The sequence below is a fragment of the Melospiza melodia genome, chromosome 1 (assembly GCF_035770615.1).
Source record: "Melospiza melodia melodia isolate bMelMel2 chromosome 1, bMelMel2.pri, whole genome shotgun sequence".
Classification (NCBI taxonomy): domain Eukaryota; kingdom Metazoa; phylum Chordata; class Aves; order Passeriformes; family Passerellidae; genus Melospiza; species Melospiza melodia.
This window is the reverse complement of record NC_086194.1, coordinates 152,268,256-152,287,803: the sequence shown is the minus strand read 5'-3', so window position 1 is coordinate 152,287,803 and position 19,548 is coordinate 152,268,256. Positions and strand designations below refer to the sequence as shown.

Sequence of the window (19,548 nt, the reverse complement as noted above, 5' to 3'; positions counted from 1 at the left end):
TGTATTTGCTGCATGGCTTCACTTTGCAGCTGAGCTAATGAACACATGTATTGCTGCCCATAGCCCAGGAGAGCCCACCCTCTCCCCAGCCCACAGCCCACAGCCCACAGCCCACAGCCCAGCTGACCATGCAGTGAACTAACCGAAGGCACCAAACTGGCAGAAAAGGAACTCATGAAAAATGAAAGTGAGCAGTGGATGTGTCTTTACTGGTTTAATTCCCTGTGCCATAAAATGAAGATCAAAGTCGGCACCAAGGAAGAGGATGGCATGGCTGGGGATAGAAAGAAGAGCCAGACTGCTCTTGTGCCTCTTCTTGCAAAGCTAGATTGAGGTAGTTACTAACAGGTAACTATCAGTAGATGTAGTTTTAAGATGAAACTGCTTTTAAGCATAGTGCCATTTCTGATGACTCTGCTGTCTTATTCTCATACAGGCCAAACTTTGAGGAAGCTGTTCTGTCCATGACTACATGTCTAACAGAGCCATTCTGTCTCCAGTTAAAACCAGCCAGCCTGTATGGTGAGGAACCCCTCTGCCAGCTAAGAGGAGGAAATAAGGCTTCTGCTGCAAAGCTTGAACACATTTTACCAAGGATGGAGCCCTGGGGCTAGCTTTGTTGCCTGGGCAGAACTGCTCTGCCTTTCTGCCTCACACAGCACACCTGTGGCTTTTCACAGTCCTGCAGCTGCTCCTATGCCACACTGACCAAAACAGGGAGGCTTTTACAATTCAGCTTCCTTGACTTTTTTGGGCACCCGATTTAAAAACTTAATCACAGAATAAATTAGGTTGGAAAAGACCTCTGAGATCATTGAGCCCAATCTGACCAAACACCATGTCAACTAGATCAAGGCACTAAATGCCATGTCCAGTCTTTCCTTAAATATCTCCATGGACAGTGACTCCACCACTTCTCTGGGCATCCCATTTCAATATCTAATCACTCTTTCTGTGAAGAAATTCTTCCTAATGTGAAACCTAAACATCCTCTCTCACAGCTTATGCCAATTTCCTCTTGCTGCGTCACTTGTCACCTGGGAGGCCAGCACCACCTGCCTACAACCTCCTCTCAGGCACTTGCACAGAGCATTAAGGTCCTCCCCGAGCTTTTTCTCCAAGCTAAACGCCTTCAGTTCCCTCAGCTGCTCCTCATCAGACTTGTGCTCCAGACCCTTCCCCAGCCCTCTTGCCCTTCTCTGGACACGCTCCAGCCCCTCAATGTCCTTCTTGTAGTGAGAGGCCCAGAACTGGACACAGCACTTGAGGTGCGGCCTCACCAGTGCCCAGTACTCTCACTGCCCTGGTCCTGCTGGCCACACCATCAGCTGCCAACCAACACCCCGAGCTCCTTTTCCGCTGGGCCTTTTCCAGCCACTGTGCGGGAGGAGCGGAGGGATTCGCCTCGGGAGGCTCTGGACGCGGAGGCGCTGCCAGCCTGCACCGGCCGCCATTCGCATCGCACACAGCGCCGCGCGCCCCCACAGCGCCCCGGCCGCGGGTGCCCCCTGCCGGCCCCCGTGCGCCCCCTGCCGGCCCCCGTGCGCCCCCTGCCGGCCCCCGTGCGCCCCCTGCCGGCCCCCGTGCGCCCCCTGCCGGCCCCCGTGCGCCCCCTGCCGGCCCCCGTGCGCCCCCTGCCGGCCCCCGTGCGCCCCCTGCCGGCCCCCGTGCGCGGCGCGGGGCGGGGCGGCACGGCGGGGCCGGGGCCATGGCGGGCAGCATGGCGCGGGCAGCGCTGCGGCGTGGTGGGATCGGCCGCCGCTTGGCGCGGCCGCCGGCGCTCGGCGGGAGGGCGGCGGCGGCGGGCTGGAGCGGGCCGGCGGCCGGAGGAGCGGTGCAGTACTGTGCCGAGCTGGTGCGGTGAGTGCCCGCCGCGGGGGGCTGCAGGCGCGGGGGTGCGCGCTCAGCAGAGCTGGGCGGCGAGCCCGGCCTGGTAAGGCTCGGCCGCGCTTCCCAGCGCTTCCCGCTGACGACTTCCCGGAAAGGATGGCTGGGATTGCCCAGGCCGCCCTCGGGCTCTCCGGGCCCCGAAAACAGCCCGTGTGGCCGGCCGCGGTGGGCCGGCGGGACCGCGCCGTGTCGGGAGCATTGAAACCCGGCGCATATTTAGGCCGCGTGGATGATTCAGCCTGCACACAGAATCACTGATTCGTCTGTGTTGGAAGGGACCTTTGGAGATATCCAGTCCAACCCCCGCCCATGCAGGGTCACCTAGAGCAGGTTACACCGGAGCGTGTCCGGGTGGGTGTTGAATGCGCCCAGGGAGGGACGCTCCGCCACCGTGCTGGGCAGCCTCCCACGGCAGCGCCCTCCCCCTCTGTGGCTGCGTTCCTTCGGAAGAACGGAACGTTCTTGTTCCCTTGTATCGGTGTTTTGGAGAGCGAAATCACCGAAGTGGATGTTTAAAAACATTGGCTGTTTTCTAATCATGGGTACTGAGAACTAGCCATGCTTGCTGAGCGCTCCCTGGAAAAACGGGATAAAGAGTTGCGGTCAGAGGACATCTGACAGCTGGAGCAGCTCAGTACTTCCTCTGTCGTAAATGCAAGAGGAGGCCTATGTTTCCAAAACATCCTTTTTTTTTTTTTTGTCAAACCCAAAACGCACCAAGAGGAGCAGAGTGCAGTCAGACACTTCCAGGTCAGGTCACTTTTCCTTCTTGGATTCTGGGCTGCAAACAATGTGTAGGGCCCCTTGGCTGCTTTGGAGTTCCCAGGAATTCAGTTCATTGTAAAGTAAGATGTTAAACAAGTTTCTCAGTAAAGACCTAGGTAACTTCTCTTTGGATACTGTTTTTCCAGATGATTGACAAAAGCTGGGAGAAGGTTTCCATGTGTGCATAGACAGAATGGAACAGGATTATCTTCTCCAAACTGATGCTTGTAAAAAGACAGAAAGATGTGTGTGGTCTGCAGTAATGTTTGAGGTAGGAAAACTGAGGGAAAGAAGTGGGACAATCTTAAATGTTCAGTACAGCAGCAAGAAGCTGACCCGTACAGATGCACCAGAATGCACAGCCACATTGCATTTTTCATGATTTTCAGAATAAGCTTTCTTTTCCTAGTTATTCTACCCAGGATTCATTTCCCTGATACTCAGGAGACCAGAGGCTGTGTGTACAGCCAATACACAAGGTAAAGTTAACATCTGCAGGTGAAATGTTTCCAGTAACAAGCAATTATGAACAGAATAGTTAGGTTCCAATGAGATGGTTGAATTAAAACTTTTCTTATATGTATTTTTGTTAAATGATAAAAGGACTAATTAGAAAAATACACAAGCATTCAAAATAGTAAAATGAAAAGTGGTTATGCTTTTGGCATTATTTAATTGAAGCTGCTGTTCCCAGTAGTTCAACTATTGCATGGAAATAATAACTATAAAAAATAAGTGGAAGGAATTATTCAAACAGTAATAAAACACTTGGGGCTATGGAAGTGTCAGCAACTCCCTAGTTCTGAATTTGAGTCTCCAACACATTAGGAAGTACAACTGAGTTGTGCTTTTATAATGTATATTTGTTTTTGGAATACGGAAAATGCCCTTTCTATTTGGTCTTCCTTTTTCTTTAAACAACTGAATTCACTTCAAGATATTTGACTAAAAAAATGTTTTCCTTATAGGTATGTTTTATGTCTCTTACTGTCAGGGATGCCTGGTCTCAAAACCAAGCTTGTGGATCCGATACCTTTATTACACATTCATTATATGGAAAGTCCAGTTATGACCAATACTAATTTTCCTTCTGGCTGTGGGTTTATATATAAGCTTCTACTTATTTGAAAAACCTCAACTTATCTATCAAAAAAGTCAATACCTGACTTAAGGTCATTCCTTCCTTTCTACAGTTCTTATGCTCATACATGAAGAAGGTTGGGGTGGAATGTGATCTACAGCAATATCAATTTTATTTTACTGAGGCTTAATGGATTTGATGCACTAAATTTTTGAGCTTGGAATAATTGGAAAAAAGCAACCAAAACCCCACCATGTCAACAGCATTACCAGAGGGAAGACAATTTTCTCTATTGTGTTGCTCTGTACTTTGTGTAACATATTTCTTTGTTTCCTTTTTGAAAGTAGAGGTGGTTCTGTGTTGTGTGAACAACACAGACAGACTGGAACTGGGAAAATGTGGCTATAAACCATGCAGCTCTGTCTGGGGTGGACAATACTGGTATTTCTACAATAAGTCTTGAAAAAAATACTAGGCTTTGAGCTGATAATATTTTTCAAAAAGTGTCCTAACTGAGGGAGATTTAATGTATCTGTTCTGTAATATGGTGTCTTTTAAAGCCTACTACAGCTCCAAAATGTAATTTTTTTGGGTTGATATTTCTGTATTTGCATCGAGGTCTAAAAGAGTGTGACAACAGTTGTGGAAACAAAGCATTTGCTAGTTTTCAGCTGCTGTGTATTGCAGGGTTAAGCATCTCTGTTAAACTTCACTTCCTTTTTGTTTGATGCTAAAAGTAGCAACCCTAATAACCTTTGGGTTTAGTTTGGGTTTCTATTTTAAGATCATATTCAAAAGAAATATGAGTACATGCAAGAACAGCAAACTTATTGAAAATGAGTGCATGTGTTTTCCTTGACAACCTGCTTCTCCACTCTTCAGGCCAAACTTGGGAGTTCATCTTGTTCTAAGCAAGAATCAGGTTTCAGGCTTATCAGAAAGTACACAAAAATGTTGTTCAAAACAAGCAGTTTAGCTTTTCAGAGGTGGTCATGTGTTTTTGTTAGCTGGAGTGATTTTGTAGTTCATGGTTCTGAGCAGTGTGTTTTTAATTTTGTGGCACACACACCCACGTGGCCAAACGAAGGCACATCACTCTGGGTTGGCAAGGAGCTACCTGCAGCAAAACTGCCAACTCCCTGAGGTTTTATGCTTTGAATATAGTTGCCAGTAAACAAAAACTTAATGGTTAAGCAAGCACTGTTCTGCCAAGGTCTAAAGAACAGTCTTGTAAAGAAATGTGGTTTCGTGTTTGGAACAGAAATCTGCAAGTCGGACAATCTGGATTCTATTTGCAGTTCTGCCACAGCCTTGCTCCATGCCTTTAGCCAGATATCTTGAGATGTGGAATTCAGAGGTGCACTGAGAGTTCAAGCAGCCTGCACTCTCTCTTGGAGTTGGTCTTGCTTTAAAACAAGCCTAAGATAGCTGCTACTTTTGCAAAGTCAGAGTTTTGAGCTATAACTTACTGCGACTCTTTCAGAAGTTCAGTGCTAAGGAATGGCACCTCCAATTGACTTAGAGCTATAAATAACAAATGTGCATTTTGATTCTTTTGTAGGAAGCGTGACTATCAAGGGTTTCTGTGTTCTCTGCTGCTGCCTGTGGAATCTCGAACCTCTGCTTTTGCCTTGAGAGCCTTCAATGTGGAACTGGCTCAGGCAGGTATTAAAATACATTTGTGAAGTCTGGAAATTGAAAATAAGAATTTTGATACTCTAAGTTACGCTTGTAAGTACTCTCTCTTTCTGTAGTCAGTGGTGTTTTGCCAAGGTTAACTTTCATACAGTCAAGGGCCATGAATAAATAGTGCAGCACAAACCTCCAGTTTTGAATGGCCCATGGAAATTACCCAGCCTGCCCTGTTATTTTGTTTATGTGTATAATTTTTATGACCTTTTCTTTATGCATTTTAAAATCAAGTTATAGCAAACAGGCAGTGGTTCTTGATACTGTTATGTGATTGCATCTAAATCCTGGCTTCACATGCAGTTAATGGGTAAAGTGCAGCTAAATCCTAACTGTAACAGGTTGCTCAAAAAATGGGATGCTATAATCAGAACCAAGCCTTTGTTGGCAGAAGCAAGGTGATGAAAAGGCTGCAGGAGGGAAGTTTGTAGCTAGAGAGTTGTGGGAGAGGAGTGGCTGCAGTCTCTCCGATTTGCAAGGTGCCCAGAAACTGCCAGTGCAACCAGGAAGGTTGGCAGTGCTTGCCAGAAGGGAGTGATCCAGGAAATGAGCTGACCAGGCAAAATCCCTCACCTGCTTCTGTAGGCTGTGCTTCTGGCAGCCCATGGTGTGCCCTCCCTCGCTGCTGTCACCACTGGGAGCTTTCCTTCAGGGAGGAAAGCTGAAGTGAGGGTTACCCAACATTTAATCTCTGTGGGTTTCAAAATCAGGTTGTGGTGAAGATTTTACATTTACTCTGTGCAGTGTTCCGAAGCTTTATGAGGAATAAATGTCAGTTCAGAACTGAGCTCTTTCTCTTCTGAGTTTGACTGTGTCCTGTGTCTGTCTTTTCAGCATAGATAGACCAAGTGTGTTAAAGACACTGAATTTCACTCCGGATGTGTCCTTTCCAGATTAAAGACTCCATAACTCAGAAGACAACAGGTTTGATGCGGATGCAGTTCTGGAGGGACGCTGTGGAGGACATATACAGCGATAACCCACCACATCAGCCCGTTGCTACAGAGCTGTGGAGGGTAAAATACACCTTTCTTGTCCTAAAATCTGCTTTAATATTACTGTGGGAAGTAATGTCAGTGTTTTGTGTGTGCTGTGTGGCATCTGTTCTAACCAACAGCACTGTTTCCAGCACAGATCCAGAACACAGCACCATAAAAGTGCTGTGAAGAAAATTAACTCTATCCCAGCCAAAACCAGTACAGTATTCAGGTAGAAGTTGTTCTGATTCTGGGGTACCAATTGCAACCCTCTCCAGTAGCTAAGACTGCCAGATGTACTCCCTTCTCACAAAACAGAAAATTGGTTTTGAAGTGGAAGAAGAATGGTCTTTGGTGAGATTTCACCTCAGGTATGATTCTAATAAAGGAAGACCAATATAATACATTCCAAACAAAACTGCTTGCAAAATAAGATGATGAAAAATAATTCAGAAAGTATTTTTAGGAGCTCTGACAGCTCTAAGCACTGCAGAGCACTGGAGTGAACTAACAATTCAATGTGACTTGGTAACTTTTGCAGTCAAGATGGGATTTTATTTCCATATTTCAGCAAATACTCCAAGAGTGACCTATTTGAAGCCCATGACTTCACAAATATCCAAGAATGTCATCGCAATTCTTAGAAAAAAGGATTTGGAAAGACACCTGAACTCACAAGTATTGCAGAGCTGTTAGTAGAATTAACGTGTCTTTGTACAGCATATTCTATGTATATTCCTTTGTTGCTGTTGAGTTTATATGAGGACACTGTGATTTTCCACAATAAATTTAAGTTAATGATGCTTAAACGTGTTCCTGAAGTTTTATATATCCCAGAATACTTGCATGTAGGTTCCAAATTTTTATACACTAGTAAAGTAGACAAGTAGCCTTTACTAGTATTTCTAGAATTATTAATAGCTCACCTCTTGGTGACTTTAATATAAACTTACACAGCAACTGTATAATGCGTGATCTTTTCTGTCTGTTTTGAACGTATGAAAAGTGAGACTTAATTCTCTGTTCATTTCTGTGGAAGAAGCCAATTTTTCAAACTTCTGAGAAATGAGGACTCATGTGTTTGAATGAAGTAATGGATGTAATGTACAAATTGGGTAATTTAGCATAGTTGAGTTTGGTCCTTTTAAGTCTTGACCTGTTAGTATTCCAAGGATTTAATTTACAAAATTATATGTGAGATGAACAAGTGAGACTAAAAAACAATATTTGTAGTTAAAACTTAAAATTTTCCTTTTCATATGCCAAGTACTTTATAGAATCTAGAAGATCTGGTCTTGTAAAACCTTGAAAAATATTTACTAATATGATAGATGTAAAGGAGAAGTTGAAAGTGAGCAATGAGGACTAAACAGTGAGAAATCTGCTCCCTAAATTTTGTTTATAGATGTTTTCACATGTGATTGTAGCCTTTCTGAAAATGTGTTCTAAAAATTAAAAGTGTGGAATTAAGAGGATTGAAGGTAAGTTGATAGAATGAAGTGGCACAGGAAGGAAGTCAAGTATAAGACAAGAACCAAAAGAAGAATGTGTAAATATGAGATGCTGTGCAATATTTCTTTAAACAAACCCATAATATTAATTGTATTGCTTTGTTAGCGTTCTATCTTTACAGTATGTATTGGTATGTTGTGCTGACATTTTCTTGAGAATTTACAGGGGAAATATTTTTATTGCTAGGCTCTGGAGGAAACTGTTCTTTTTGGAAAGTGAACATAGTTATCTGCAAATATTTTGTGGGAACATATGACTCCAAGAATAAATTAATTTCATAAACATTTTTAAAGAAATGCTTTTAGTTTGCTGGCATGATGTCTGGTATTTCATTTTCTCTGTGCAGCAACTTGCTGTAAATGCCAGTTGAAAATTTTTGTATTTGAAGAAGATTCTCATTTTCCACTGACTTGCCACTTTGATTTAACCCAGTGAATACAAGTCTTGTATTAAATACCTGAAATGTATTTCAGCCTTCAGAATGCAGTACTACCATCACTTTGTATACATTAACGATGAGGTTTTATTTTATAATTTTCAGGCTGTCAAGAAGCATAACTTGACTAAAATGTGGTTCATGAAGATCATAGATGAAAGAGTAAGTATTTACCCTTCAGAGACTGTTTCTGCCTTTAATCATATTTGGGTTTTCTTTTCCTTGTTTTTATAGGTTTGCATGTAAAAAAAAGCTTATGTAATTTTCCAGACAGTAGTATTTCTCTTTAAAAATTATACTGCTACATTTTAAAAAATTCTTCCTTGATCCTACTCTTCATAGTTTCTGTTCTTTCTTCAAAAATGGCTAATAGAATCCTTTGTTTATTTTTTGTCCTAAATTGATGTAGTTTGTGAATTCATGTGGATATAAAATGTCAGAATTTAAATGACCTATCTGAACCCTTCTGCCACACTTTCATGCTACTCCTTATCATGGCTGTGGAGTTTTTTCTAAGCAGTGGTGTAAACTGGACTACTCAAATCACATGAAGTTTAACATAGCCACCTTTTTTCTTGGGAAAAACAAGGTTAAGAGCATCACTGGTACAGTGATGTTGCTAACAACTCTGACACAAGGACAAGAATGAAAAGCAGAGTGCAGGAATCTCCTAAGCTAATTTTGCTGCTAAAGTGTCTCATGAAGCTATAAATTGAGCTAGTTGATGGTCAGTTACTTGCAGAGGGTCACTGCTATGAAAGACTTCAGACTTTCTTAATGTTAAGACTTTTTTAGTCTTTAGAGTGGTATATTTTAAGCATAGAAACCGCTAGGACAGGAGGAATGCTGGAGGATGTTACAATTTTGGGTGTATTTTATTATTTTGGATGTATTATTTGTTAGCACCACTAAGTTGTTCAGAGGGCTGGAACGCTTCTCCTGTGTCCAGGCTGAGAGATTTGGGGCTGTTGATTCTGGGGAAGAGAAGGCTCTGGGGAGACCTTTAGAGCGCCTTCCAGTACCTGGAAGAGGCTTACAAGAGCTGGAGTGGGACTTTTGATAAGGGAATGTAGTGATAGGACAAGAGAGAATCGCCTTGAGATGAAGAAGGGTAGGTTTAGATTAGATCTGAGAAAGAAATTGTTTACTGTGGGGACGGTGAGACACTGGAAGAGGTTGCCCAAAGGGGTTGTGGGCTCTTTATGAGGCATTCAGGGGTTGGGTGGACTTCTGAACAACCTGGTCTGGTAGAAAGTTTCCATGTCCATGGCAGAGAACTTTGAGCTAGATGATCTTTAAAGTCCCTTCCAACCCAAACCACTCTATGAATCTCTGGGTTTTTACATGCCTTTAACACTTCTGTGCATTTCATAGATTTACTTTATGTTTTTAAAAAATACATTCCTGTTTATCTAAATTTCTCTCTGCTTCAGATGCAAATTAAATATTGACAACCCTATAATGTAAGAATACCATATGATATTTTGGTTTTGCTGTTTCCTTTTTTATGGAGAATTCTGATTTCAAATTATTGCAGAAAGTTGTATTTGCTCCTTGGCCGCAGTTGAGCGTAGTTATTTGTTAGGTTTGCTATAAGCTTTAATGAGTGCTTCTATCTGACTTTATACTCTCTTTCAGTCTCTCAATTTTGTCCTTTTTTGTTTTTGGTGGTGCATTGGATTGACATGGCCGTAGTAATAAGCCTGTACAAACAGCAGTTATGTTTGCATTCTAGCGAAGCTCCGTGTTTATGTTCCAGGAGAAGAATTTGGATGATCGGCCATACCGTAACATCCAGGAGCTGGAAACATACGCTGAGAACACTCAGAGTGCTCTCTTGTACCTCACCTTGGAAACACTGGGTAGGTGTTTTTTCATTTCTAGGTTTTGCTGACGACTCATTAGTGCAAGTACAATATTTACTGGTATTTCAAAAAGCCTTTTCTTTTCCTACTGGAGTTTAATTTCGGTAAAAGCTGTCCTAGCTAGAATTTCAGATATCTTTTGAATGCTGAACTATAAATGTGGAATTGTACTGCAGCTGTCCTAGAACGCTACTTTCCTTGGAAGCTGCTCAGTGCAGAGCTCATTGAAGTGCAGTTTCCTACTGTTCTTTGTTGCTTGGTTTTCTCTGTTCTTGCTCCTCCTACAGCATGTGGAAAATTCAGCTCTTCACTGTATTTCAGTTATTCCTGCTTATCAGAATACAAAGTGCTGTAGGTATCCTGCAGCTGTTGTTCTGTATTGCAGTGATGGACGCTGATTGTCTTCAAACAGCCAACTTCCCAACCTACAAACTTCCTTTGGTGATGTTTTAAATTTGGATCTGAATCCTCTCCTCTTCCTAGAAGTAGCTTAACTATCAGTAATTGAAGAGCTAGAAAAAATGCAACAAAATGATCCCTGTGATCAAGAGCTACTGTCTGTGTCATGTCTAATGTAAGAACCACAAATTGGGAAAGAACTGTTCATTTGTAGTGAAGAAAAGGGTAATTTTCATTTAGGTATCTCTTGCGTTATAGAAGTATTTGCAATATGAGCTTGGATGTAAAAAAAGGTGAAAAAAACCCCAAATTATTATTAATATTATTAATATTGTTAATATCATTATTGTTACTATTATTATTTAGTGTTTAGTATTGTAGTGGCGATATTTTCCTCTTGCTTGTCAGACTAATCTGATGAAAGGCAAATACTGATGCTAAAAGTTAAAAAAAAATAGAAAAAGGAGAAGTAAAAAGAGAGAGATGGTGAGTACATTCTTCTTTGAAAGAATTGAGGAACTTATTTCTTAACATCTGATCTTTGCTTCCTCAGTAGGAAGTCAGTGAAATGTTGCAAATATCTTTCTGAATCTTTTATTGAAGAAATGTAGGACCATGAGAAATGCCAGTGTCTTCCATTCTGAGAAATCCTGAATAAGTTCAGTCATGCTTGGATCACTCACTCCTTGTACAAATCAGATAAAACTGTTTTTGAAAATCTGTATGGAGAGTCTGGATATTTTAAGTCTTCTATTGTCATATTTAACTTCTCTTAAATATACAAATGTAACAAAATATCTAAGCAAAAGTCTCCTCCACTGCATATTAAACAGTTAACTTCTGTTATTTTTCCCCACAAATTGAGAAACTAATCAAATATAGCCCTTTCTTGGTTGCCCATCAGCAGTGTTTTCTAGACTAGGTGGACCTGGTTTCATTCAGGTCATGTTTGCTAAATTTCTTGTGCTTTTTAGACTCCTTATTTCTGACCAGTCTCCTGTTGTATCTCTCCCAATGTGTACTCTCCCAGTACTGGTGCTGTTATATTCATGCTGATTTCAGGTTGTTTCTTTTGTCAAGCTCATTTTGGCTGGTAATCCTGTCATCTGAAGTTCTGGTGCTTCCTCTCAACTCCTGTAATTTAAAAATACTAATATTTGTGCTCTCTAACTAATTACTTAAGTAGTTAGTAAATAATATCCATTGTTTCCTGCAAGCCACACTTTGCTTTCTGCTGCCATTGCTAAAATCAGTCCCTGTAGTGTGGGTATAGTAGGTCTTTCACAGAGGATTCTGAGACCCACTGAAGACCCAGACAGGCTTCTGCAGTGAATCTGGTACCCCCAATGTTATTTCCAGATGTCAGTTAGGCCCATTGATCTGTAATTGCTGTATCCCCATTGCTTTCTTTGTAGAATGCTGCTTCTGTTAAGTTTTTATAAATTTTAATTCAAATTTTCATTTTATCCTAGCTCAGTTTTATAATCAGTCTAAGCCAAGCTTGTATGGTCTTGCCATGAAGAGCAATGGTGCTGCTCTGCCCCACTCACCTTCCTCTTTCAGTTCTCACAGTTTATGTGTCTGTGCAGTAACTAACATTAGTTTTCTGTTGTTTTGTTGATCTGATTCAGTTTGCCTCATTGCTCCTGACAGCACAAGGGAAGGGGCAGAGAAATGGGTTTGGGAAGTGAAGCATAGGATCATTTCTCTTTGACTTCACTACACTGATGAATCAGCTGCAGCTAATCATGAAACCACACTGCAAGCATTAATGCTTGTCAGAAATCTCACACTTGAATGACTTTTTCTGGCAGGAAAAGCAGTTCTTGGAATACTTTTATCCTGGGAGAGGATATGCCAATGAAAGTGAGTTTGTGTACCGGTGTTATATATCTGAATAGGTGCTGCTCTGCTAAGTATACCTTTTCCAGATACTGCAACAAGAGGCACCTTGCTCCTGAATGTGGAAATGAATGAATTTTCCTGCTGTTTTCCACCTCTGAGTTGAGATCTCAAAGCAGTTTATTCACATGAACAGTTCGATCATGGACCAATGCATGTAGCTTTCCTAAAGTATGACTGTGATACACATCAGAGAAGACCATACCCCTCAGCAGGCCTTGACTGCATGTTTCTAAACATATTGTTTCTGCAATTTTAGGTGTGAGGGACATCCATGCTGACCATGCAGCCAGTCACATTGGGAAAGCACAAGGCATAGTTACCTGTTTGAGAGCAACTCCTTATCACTGTACAAGACAAAAGGTCTTTCTTCCCATGGACATTTGTATGTTGGTAAGAGAAGCAAATAGTCTGGAATTGAACAGTGTAGTTTTTCTATCTCTGTTTCTCAAGGCTAGGTATGAGATAATAATTTATTATGCCAGAAAGAAATGGTATGTTTTTTCTTTATTTTTACTCATTCTGCTGTGGCCTGCTAATTGTCACGGCTTTATATCTTTTGGGAAGTGAGAGCGGTGATCTTCAAGAAACTTCAAGAAACTCTAGATTTCCCTTAGGGGTTTGTCTGTTATTATTAAATGTATTAATATTTTAGGTTTCAGGAATTTTTCCAATAATGTATAAAAATGCATATACAGAATGGGTCCTGGGGGTTTGTGTTTTGGAGTTGGATATGGGTTTTTTCCTTTTTTTTTTTCTTTCCCTATCACCATAAAGGAAGCACTGTGAGAAATTTTACTTTAAACAATCTTTTTGTGCTTCTCTTTATTACCTTTTCATAATGTGCTGGTGGTTTGTGGGTTTTTTCCTGTTCCACATTTTAGAGTTACAGGCCTATATTCCATACATTTATAGGAGATGGTATAGCCCTCCAATTTAAACTGTACATCAGATTTACACTGGAATTTAGCAGATCTGTCAGTTTAGATAAAATGAGATTAAAGCTTGGAATTTTTCATTAATATTCCCTGGTTTAATCTGTAGGCATCTCAGCTGTTAGTCCTTCATTTCCAGTCTTTATTTTTAGATGCTAATACTGTTCTTTTTCAACTTAACCAAAATTTATGCAATTACGGTGATGCCTAAGGTGGTTGTGTTAGTATTTTGTGAATATAATTTCAATACAGTTAAAAATTTGAATTGGAAATCTAGTAATGTAGGTAGCTGCAAAAAATGATGAAATGATTCTAAGGTACTAATATAGGTCAGATACTAAAGATACTAATATAGGTCAGGGTTATAAGACAACAGAAAGGAATTGCACTCTCCTTTCAGCCTTCTGGAACTTGCGTGTTATGGGAGGCCTTCCAAATTTTCAGCTTTTCAAACATAGCCTGAAAATTCAGTCATTCTTTGCCATGGAAGGTGTTCTGCAGTGAAACTGTAAAAACAGCTTGTATCCCTTCTGTGCAGACAATCTTGTAAGCTTTTCAGCTGCTGGCAAGAACTGTGGAGTTCTCCTGACTCTGTACCTCCTGTGAATCCTTTCTGCCCACCTTCATGCAGCTCTCACATGCCTCAGTGTGATTGAGAGGCGTGGGCAGCTGGTGCAATTCTGAACATGCCATATTCTGTGTTAACATTGGTCACTGTAGTCAAAGAATAAGTTTGGAGTTGGCTTTTTGGCTCTTTTCTGGTGGTTCTGGGGTTGGTTGGTTGGTTTTTGGAGATGGCTTTGTATCTTGTTTTGTTGGTTGTTGGTTTTTTGTGAGCCTGGGATGTGCACACCAATCCCAAGATTCAAAAGCCAGCATAGCTTCTTGATAGCTGTTACTGTTACGGGCTGTCTTCTGCTTAATATTGATTCTTGGATTATGGTTTTAAAAATTGGGTATCTAAACTGATCTAAATCCTCCAAACTTTGAAATCTGACTTTGTAATCTTACTGACCACAAAATTTTAGGAAACAAAGTTGTGCAGAGAGTCTGTACCAACTGTTCTCTTTGTTTTCTTGATTTTGTTCCAAGTGACTGACCAAAAGAAGGAGAATTAAAAATGAGAGAGCAGTGGTAGAACACTTAGGCTGTTTTAGTCTTTAGTCCTTAGCTTCATTGCTGGGACAGGTTTTTGAGAAGCAAAAATGGAAACTTGATATTTTTAGAGAGTTTTTTCTCTTTTTTGATTTTGGTTTTCCTTCCTATGTCTAGCATGGAGTTTCACAAGAGGATTTCATAAGAGGCAAGCAAGAGAAAAATGTGAGAGAGGTAATTTATGACATCGCCAGCCAGGCCCATATTCATCTAGAACATGTGAGATTCCTTTTCTTTTATTTATCTAAATAAACATAACTGATGCTAGTCTTCACAAAGCATTTGTTGTTAGAAGACCTAAAGCTGCATACTTAACTTCACATACTTTGCCCTTTTTTATTTTGAGAGTTTACACTAAAAAAATCCCACCACATTAAAGATTCAAATATTACAACTACTTCTGTATGAATATTATCTTTATGTACAGGAGACAGTTTACTCACAGCCAGGTCCAATTTCATATATATAAATGCTGCCTAAAAGAATTATTACTGGAAGAGAAACTTTAGTAGACTTTTATAAATGCAGCAATGTGCCAGCATGGGATGAGCACCATAGAAAGAACATCTGCATATGGATTTCACCATGGAATGGCTGCAGGAAAACAGAGCATGTTGTCTTTAACTGCTGGTTCGTGTGTGTGGGAGGGGGGATTCATTCCCTGACATGACCAGCCATGCCCAAAGCTATGTTGAGAAAGGTGCTTTCTGTTTATTTCTTTCCTGGCATGCAGCCAAGGCAATTAGGAAAGTCTGTTTGGTTGAAGCAGTGGATGATGGGCCCTGAAGAACTGCAGAGTTCTACTCTATTTTTTCTTTCATGCTTTTATTCTAGCTGCATTATGAGATGTTTGCCTAGTGCCCAGTACAAAAGCAGAAAAATGTTTTATTGGCAATGCTTTGTCTGCCTCTAGCTGGAAACCAAAGTGCTACAAAGAGTTCCTTACGTCTACAAGTACATGTACACTTTGAGTATTGCACCCAGCGGTTCCAGTCAAGGTAGTCTGGAAAGATAGCACTTCAGAGTAAAGAAATGCCAGATTTATCTCTGCATTTGCACCATTAATATAATCCTCAATTACAGCATTACCTGTGATCACAGTATCTTATGCAATCCACATAGGAGAGCCCTTCATCTTTTTTCTGAAAGTCAAATTTGGCATCCCTGGTTTGTTCAGTCAGTGCCTACTGAGCTGATAAATGGTTTTGTTTTATGTTAATAATGTGTATATGTTGTAACAGCCCTCCAGTACCTAAAGGGAGCCTACAAGAAAGCCAGAGAGGGACTTCTTACAAGGGCATTAAGGACAAGGGGAAATGGCTTTAATCTGAATGACAGCAGGTTTAGATTAGATGTTAGGAAGAAATTTTTTACTGTGGGGGTGATGAGACACTGTCACAGATTGTCCAGAGAAACTGTGGATGCCCCATCCCTGGAAGTGTCCAAGGGCAGGTTGGATAGGGATTTGAGCAGCCTGGTCTAGTGGGAAGTGTCCCTGCCCATGGCTGGGAGTGGAACCAGATGATCCCTTCCAACCCAAACCATTCTATGATTCTTTGTACCCTTTGGCTTTATTTTTCATACACTAATTATAATTCACATTTAAGGCATTCCTGTTCGTGTTGTTTAACTTGATGTCTCAGTTTTTGTGGTCACATGCCCAAGAAAACTGTTTATTCCATTTAGAAGTAGGGAACAGAGACAAAGTACAACATCAAAACTGTCGATTATCTTTGTTCAAGCTGAAATATTTTGATTTTTTTTTATTCTCCACCCTTCAACCCATAATGTACAGTATAAAACCCATTGCCTTTTGGCTAAGAAAAATGCCAAGTGCATGGCCTGAAATGCCTCATATCAGGGATGGACGGCATGAAAAATAAGTAATGTGTATTTATGGTCCACATATTTAAATTTGGTTGCTGGTGTTGTATGAAAACTTTGGGATAGAAGCAGAAAAAGAATTTGGTTCTTCAGAACCTTTCAGGTAATTTGATAATTCATAGTGCATTCGTCCCCTGGTTTCCAACATGAGCCTACCAACTTCTGAAGAGAACTGGCCTCCTTTCTTCCCACTTCATTCCTAGAGCCCTGCCCATGTTATGCACTGGGAGGGTCCTGTGGAAAGTATGCAATGTGATCATGTAATTGGAGACTAAGGAGAAAAGTATAAATACCAAGAAACCAGATTAGGGCAGCATTAGCATTTTATTCAACTGAATGTTGATCCTGGCACTCCTCCCATTTTCTTTCCCCTTTGTATGTTTTTTAATGGGTGGGTTATATCACCTTAATTAAAATTTTTAAAAAATTCCTCTTTGAATACTTGTTTCTAGTCTCCCATCATCAGTGAATTGTGGACAGTGCAGGAACTGTTGAGTGTTCAAACCACTTGAACTGGCCATAGCTGGCAGCAGTACCAGAGTATTGGCCTCCTTCATAATCAGATGGTCTCTGTTAATGCAAGGACAAGGATACTTTCTGCCTAATGGATGAAATGGGCTTTTGCTAGCAGCATTTGCTGGGTATTTCAGGACCTTAGGTAAATATAATGGGCTGGTGCCTTTAAATGCATCTGATCTGCTGTATAAAATCACCATATTGTTTTGCCTGAGGGTTTTCACAGCCACTTATCCTTTGTTTTACTTGGGATTACAGGGTATAGGGTAATGTTCAAACCTGCAGAGAGGTTTCAGCTATCTCAGCATTTATTACACAAACCATGTATTTTAGAGGATGAGAGTAGCAATTACCACCCCTGTTTCACAGCCAGAAGACACCTAAATCTGAAATGCTGAACGGAGTCTCAGCCATGTTACATGAAGCATACTGTAGTAGTGTGGCCCTTAATCTTGAGAAAAAAAGTTTCTGGAGTGTGGTCAGGTCTTCCTGACACTGCAGCTGCTGACCAGCAGGTGGCAAAATATGATAATGAAGATTGCAGTTTTCCTTAGGAATTGTGTGTTTTATCAGCATAAAAGCATATAAGGAAATGCTCTGTCAGTCCCCCAAAGTGTTCCTTTTGAAAGCCTACAGATACATTTACACATCCTCCTTCTTTCTCTTCAGCACCCCTTCCCCAGTTCCTCTGGTGAAAAAGGGTCTCCCTTTTGGCTTTTTGCATTTGTCTCTGTTGTCCTACATGTTATGGGACTCAGTTTATCAAGGGAGATAAAATGCTTTCTGAATGACATGTGACCCCTTCTGGGTTGAGAAGGTCAAACAAGACTACTTTATTTTTTCATTTGCAATAAATAATAGAAGGGCAGAGCATTAGATCAGGGAAGAACATTTTTCTATTTTACAAATAGATATACACACACAGGTGTTAGTATATCTGAAATTTTTAAAATAATTTGTCTTCTGAAAAGATTGATATCTTTTTCCTCCTAAAGTTTCAGGCACATTTTCTCAGTTTTCTGGAAAGGTCCATGAAAAATTAAACTTTACAAACTCACACATTCTTATCAGTATTTATAGAGAGTTTGTTTTAGCCTGTAAGTAAAGGCAAAACAAGAAGGGGTTTTGTTTTTATAGACAGGCATTACAGGAAGACTTGTTCAGCTCTGTTGGATGTACTGATTTGAATATGAGTTTAAACTGCAGATTTGATACAGCCATGCTTTAGATTTTTATATGTGGATACTGAGGAACTGAGATCATTTTGATGTCTCAGATATATAACCAAAGCATTTACAGATGGACTCCTGGGACTGATGGCAACATTGAACCAAAAAGATGCACTCAGAAAAATGCATTTCTGTTCTTCCATCATATCTGTCTGTTGGGGAAAAAAAAAGTTAACCTGTATTTACTAAACCAGGTGCATCCTGGGACTTTGTTGGAACAAGGCATGCTAATTTACCTTGGTTTATAGTATGTAGTCTTGAGCTCTGTCAAATCATGTAAGTATTTTTGCAAGCCTCTGCCAGTATTACATACTTTTGTTTAACTACTTTTGTACACAGCTTTCATGGAATGAAATGTTACAGTTTCAGGATGTCAAAATAAAAAGGGATAACACTGGTAATACAGTGTGTTGCCTCTAAGCATTATATATAGTACTTGATGTTTAATCAGAAATGTTAAATTCTTCTGATAAGTACTTTTTTTTGTGTTTTGTTTTTCCCTCCCACCTTACCCCATTTACTTTTAGGCTAGATCTTTCAGTAAGAAAGTTCCTGTGAAGGCGTATCCTGCTTTTTTCTGTACGGTGGGTGTGATATATGCACTCTTTAAGTGATGGACTTGTAACTGTGCTGATTTGTGAAGAGCATTCAAATTAAGCATGGGGAGCTACCACTTCACCTATCTTATTTTGGGAGGATGTAATACCTAAAACTCATAGAAATCATAATGTGTGCCTGACTGTAGAACCTTACAGTTTTGATCAACACTTCTAATCATTCTCTTTTAACTACATCATTCCACCCAAGATGTCTTTGCTTGTAGACTGCTGTTCTAATGCAAAAGCCCCAAATCCTGTCTATTTTCATAATCTGGTGTTTGGTGTACTAAAAGATAATGCTTCTCTTCACAAAACTTGACTTTTTTATATGTTTGGATTGTGATGATTACACTACTATTTAATAGCAAAGGCAAACTGTTGAGCCTTTTTTACAGTTTCTTATTCAGTTTCTCGTATTGCTTTTTAAACTTGATGCCTAATTACTTGTGTGCACCATGTGTATTAAGCCTTTTTCTTCTTTTCTAGGTTGCTTTAGATGATTATTTATATAACATGCGGAAAGTGGACTTCAATATATTTCATCCAAGCTTACAAAAGAAGAGTACATTATTACCATTGTATTTGTATATTAGATCTTGGAAGAAAACATATTAAATCTTGTTTGGTTATTTTAATATGGATTCAGAGTGCTGAGTTTTTTTCTTTAATGTCTTAACTTGCTAGAATTGCAAAGTGTCTGACTTCACACTTCTG

The 19,548-nt window shown here is 40.5% G+C and overlaps 1 protein-coding gene across 3 annotated transcripts; it reads left to right on the top strand.

Moving 5' to 3' along the window:
• Positions 1-1,708: 1,708 nt before the first annotated feature.
• Positions 1,709-19,475, top strand: NDUFAF6 (NADH:ubiquinone oxidoreductase complex assembly factor 6). Of its 3 annotated transcripts, XM_063172183.1 has the most exons (10): positions 2,125-2,241; positions 2,802-2,926; positions 5,298-5,401; positions 6,319-6,441; positions 8,456-8,512; positions 10,110-10,212; positions 12,776-12,909; positions 14,724-14,825; positions 18,763-18,819; positions 19,321-19,475. In XM_063172183.1, the coding sequence occupies exons 3-10, from the start codon at positions 5,381-5,383 to the stop codon at positions 19,447-19,449; spliced, it is 726 nt and encodes a 241-aa protein (XP_063028253.1). In that variant the 5' UTR covers positions 2,125-2,241; positions 2,802-2,926; positions 5,298-5,380; the 3' UTR covers positions 19,450-19,475. The 3 variants fall into 3 exon arrangements, with proteins under 3 accessions (XP_063028244.1, XP_063028263.1, XP_063028253.1); XM_063172174.1 differs by lacking the exons at positions 2,125-2,241; positions 2,802-2,926 and adding an exon at positions 1,709-1,860 and having other exon boundaries at positions 5,298-5,397; XM_063172193.1 differs by lacking the exon at positions 18,763-18,819 and having other exon boundaries at positions 2,123-2,241.
• The last annotated feature ends 73 nt before the right edge of the window (positions 19,476-19,548 follow it).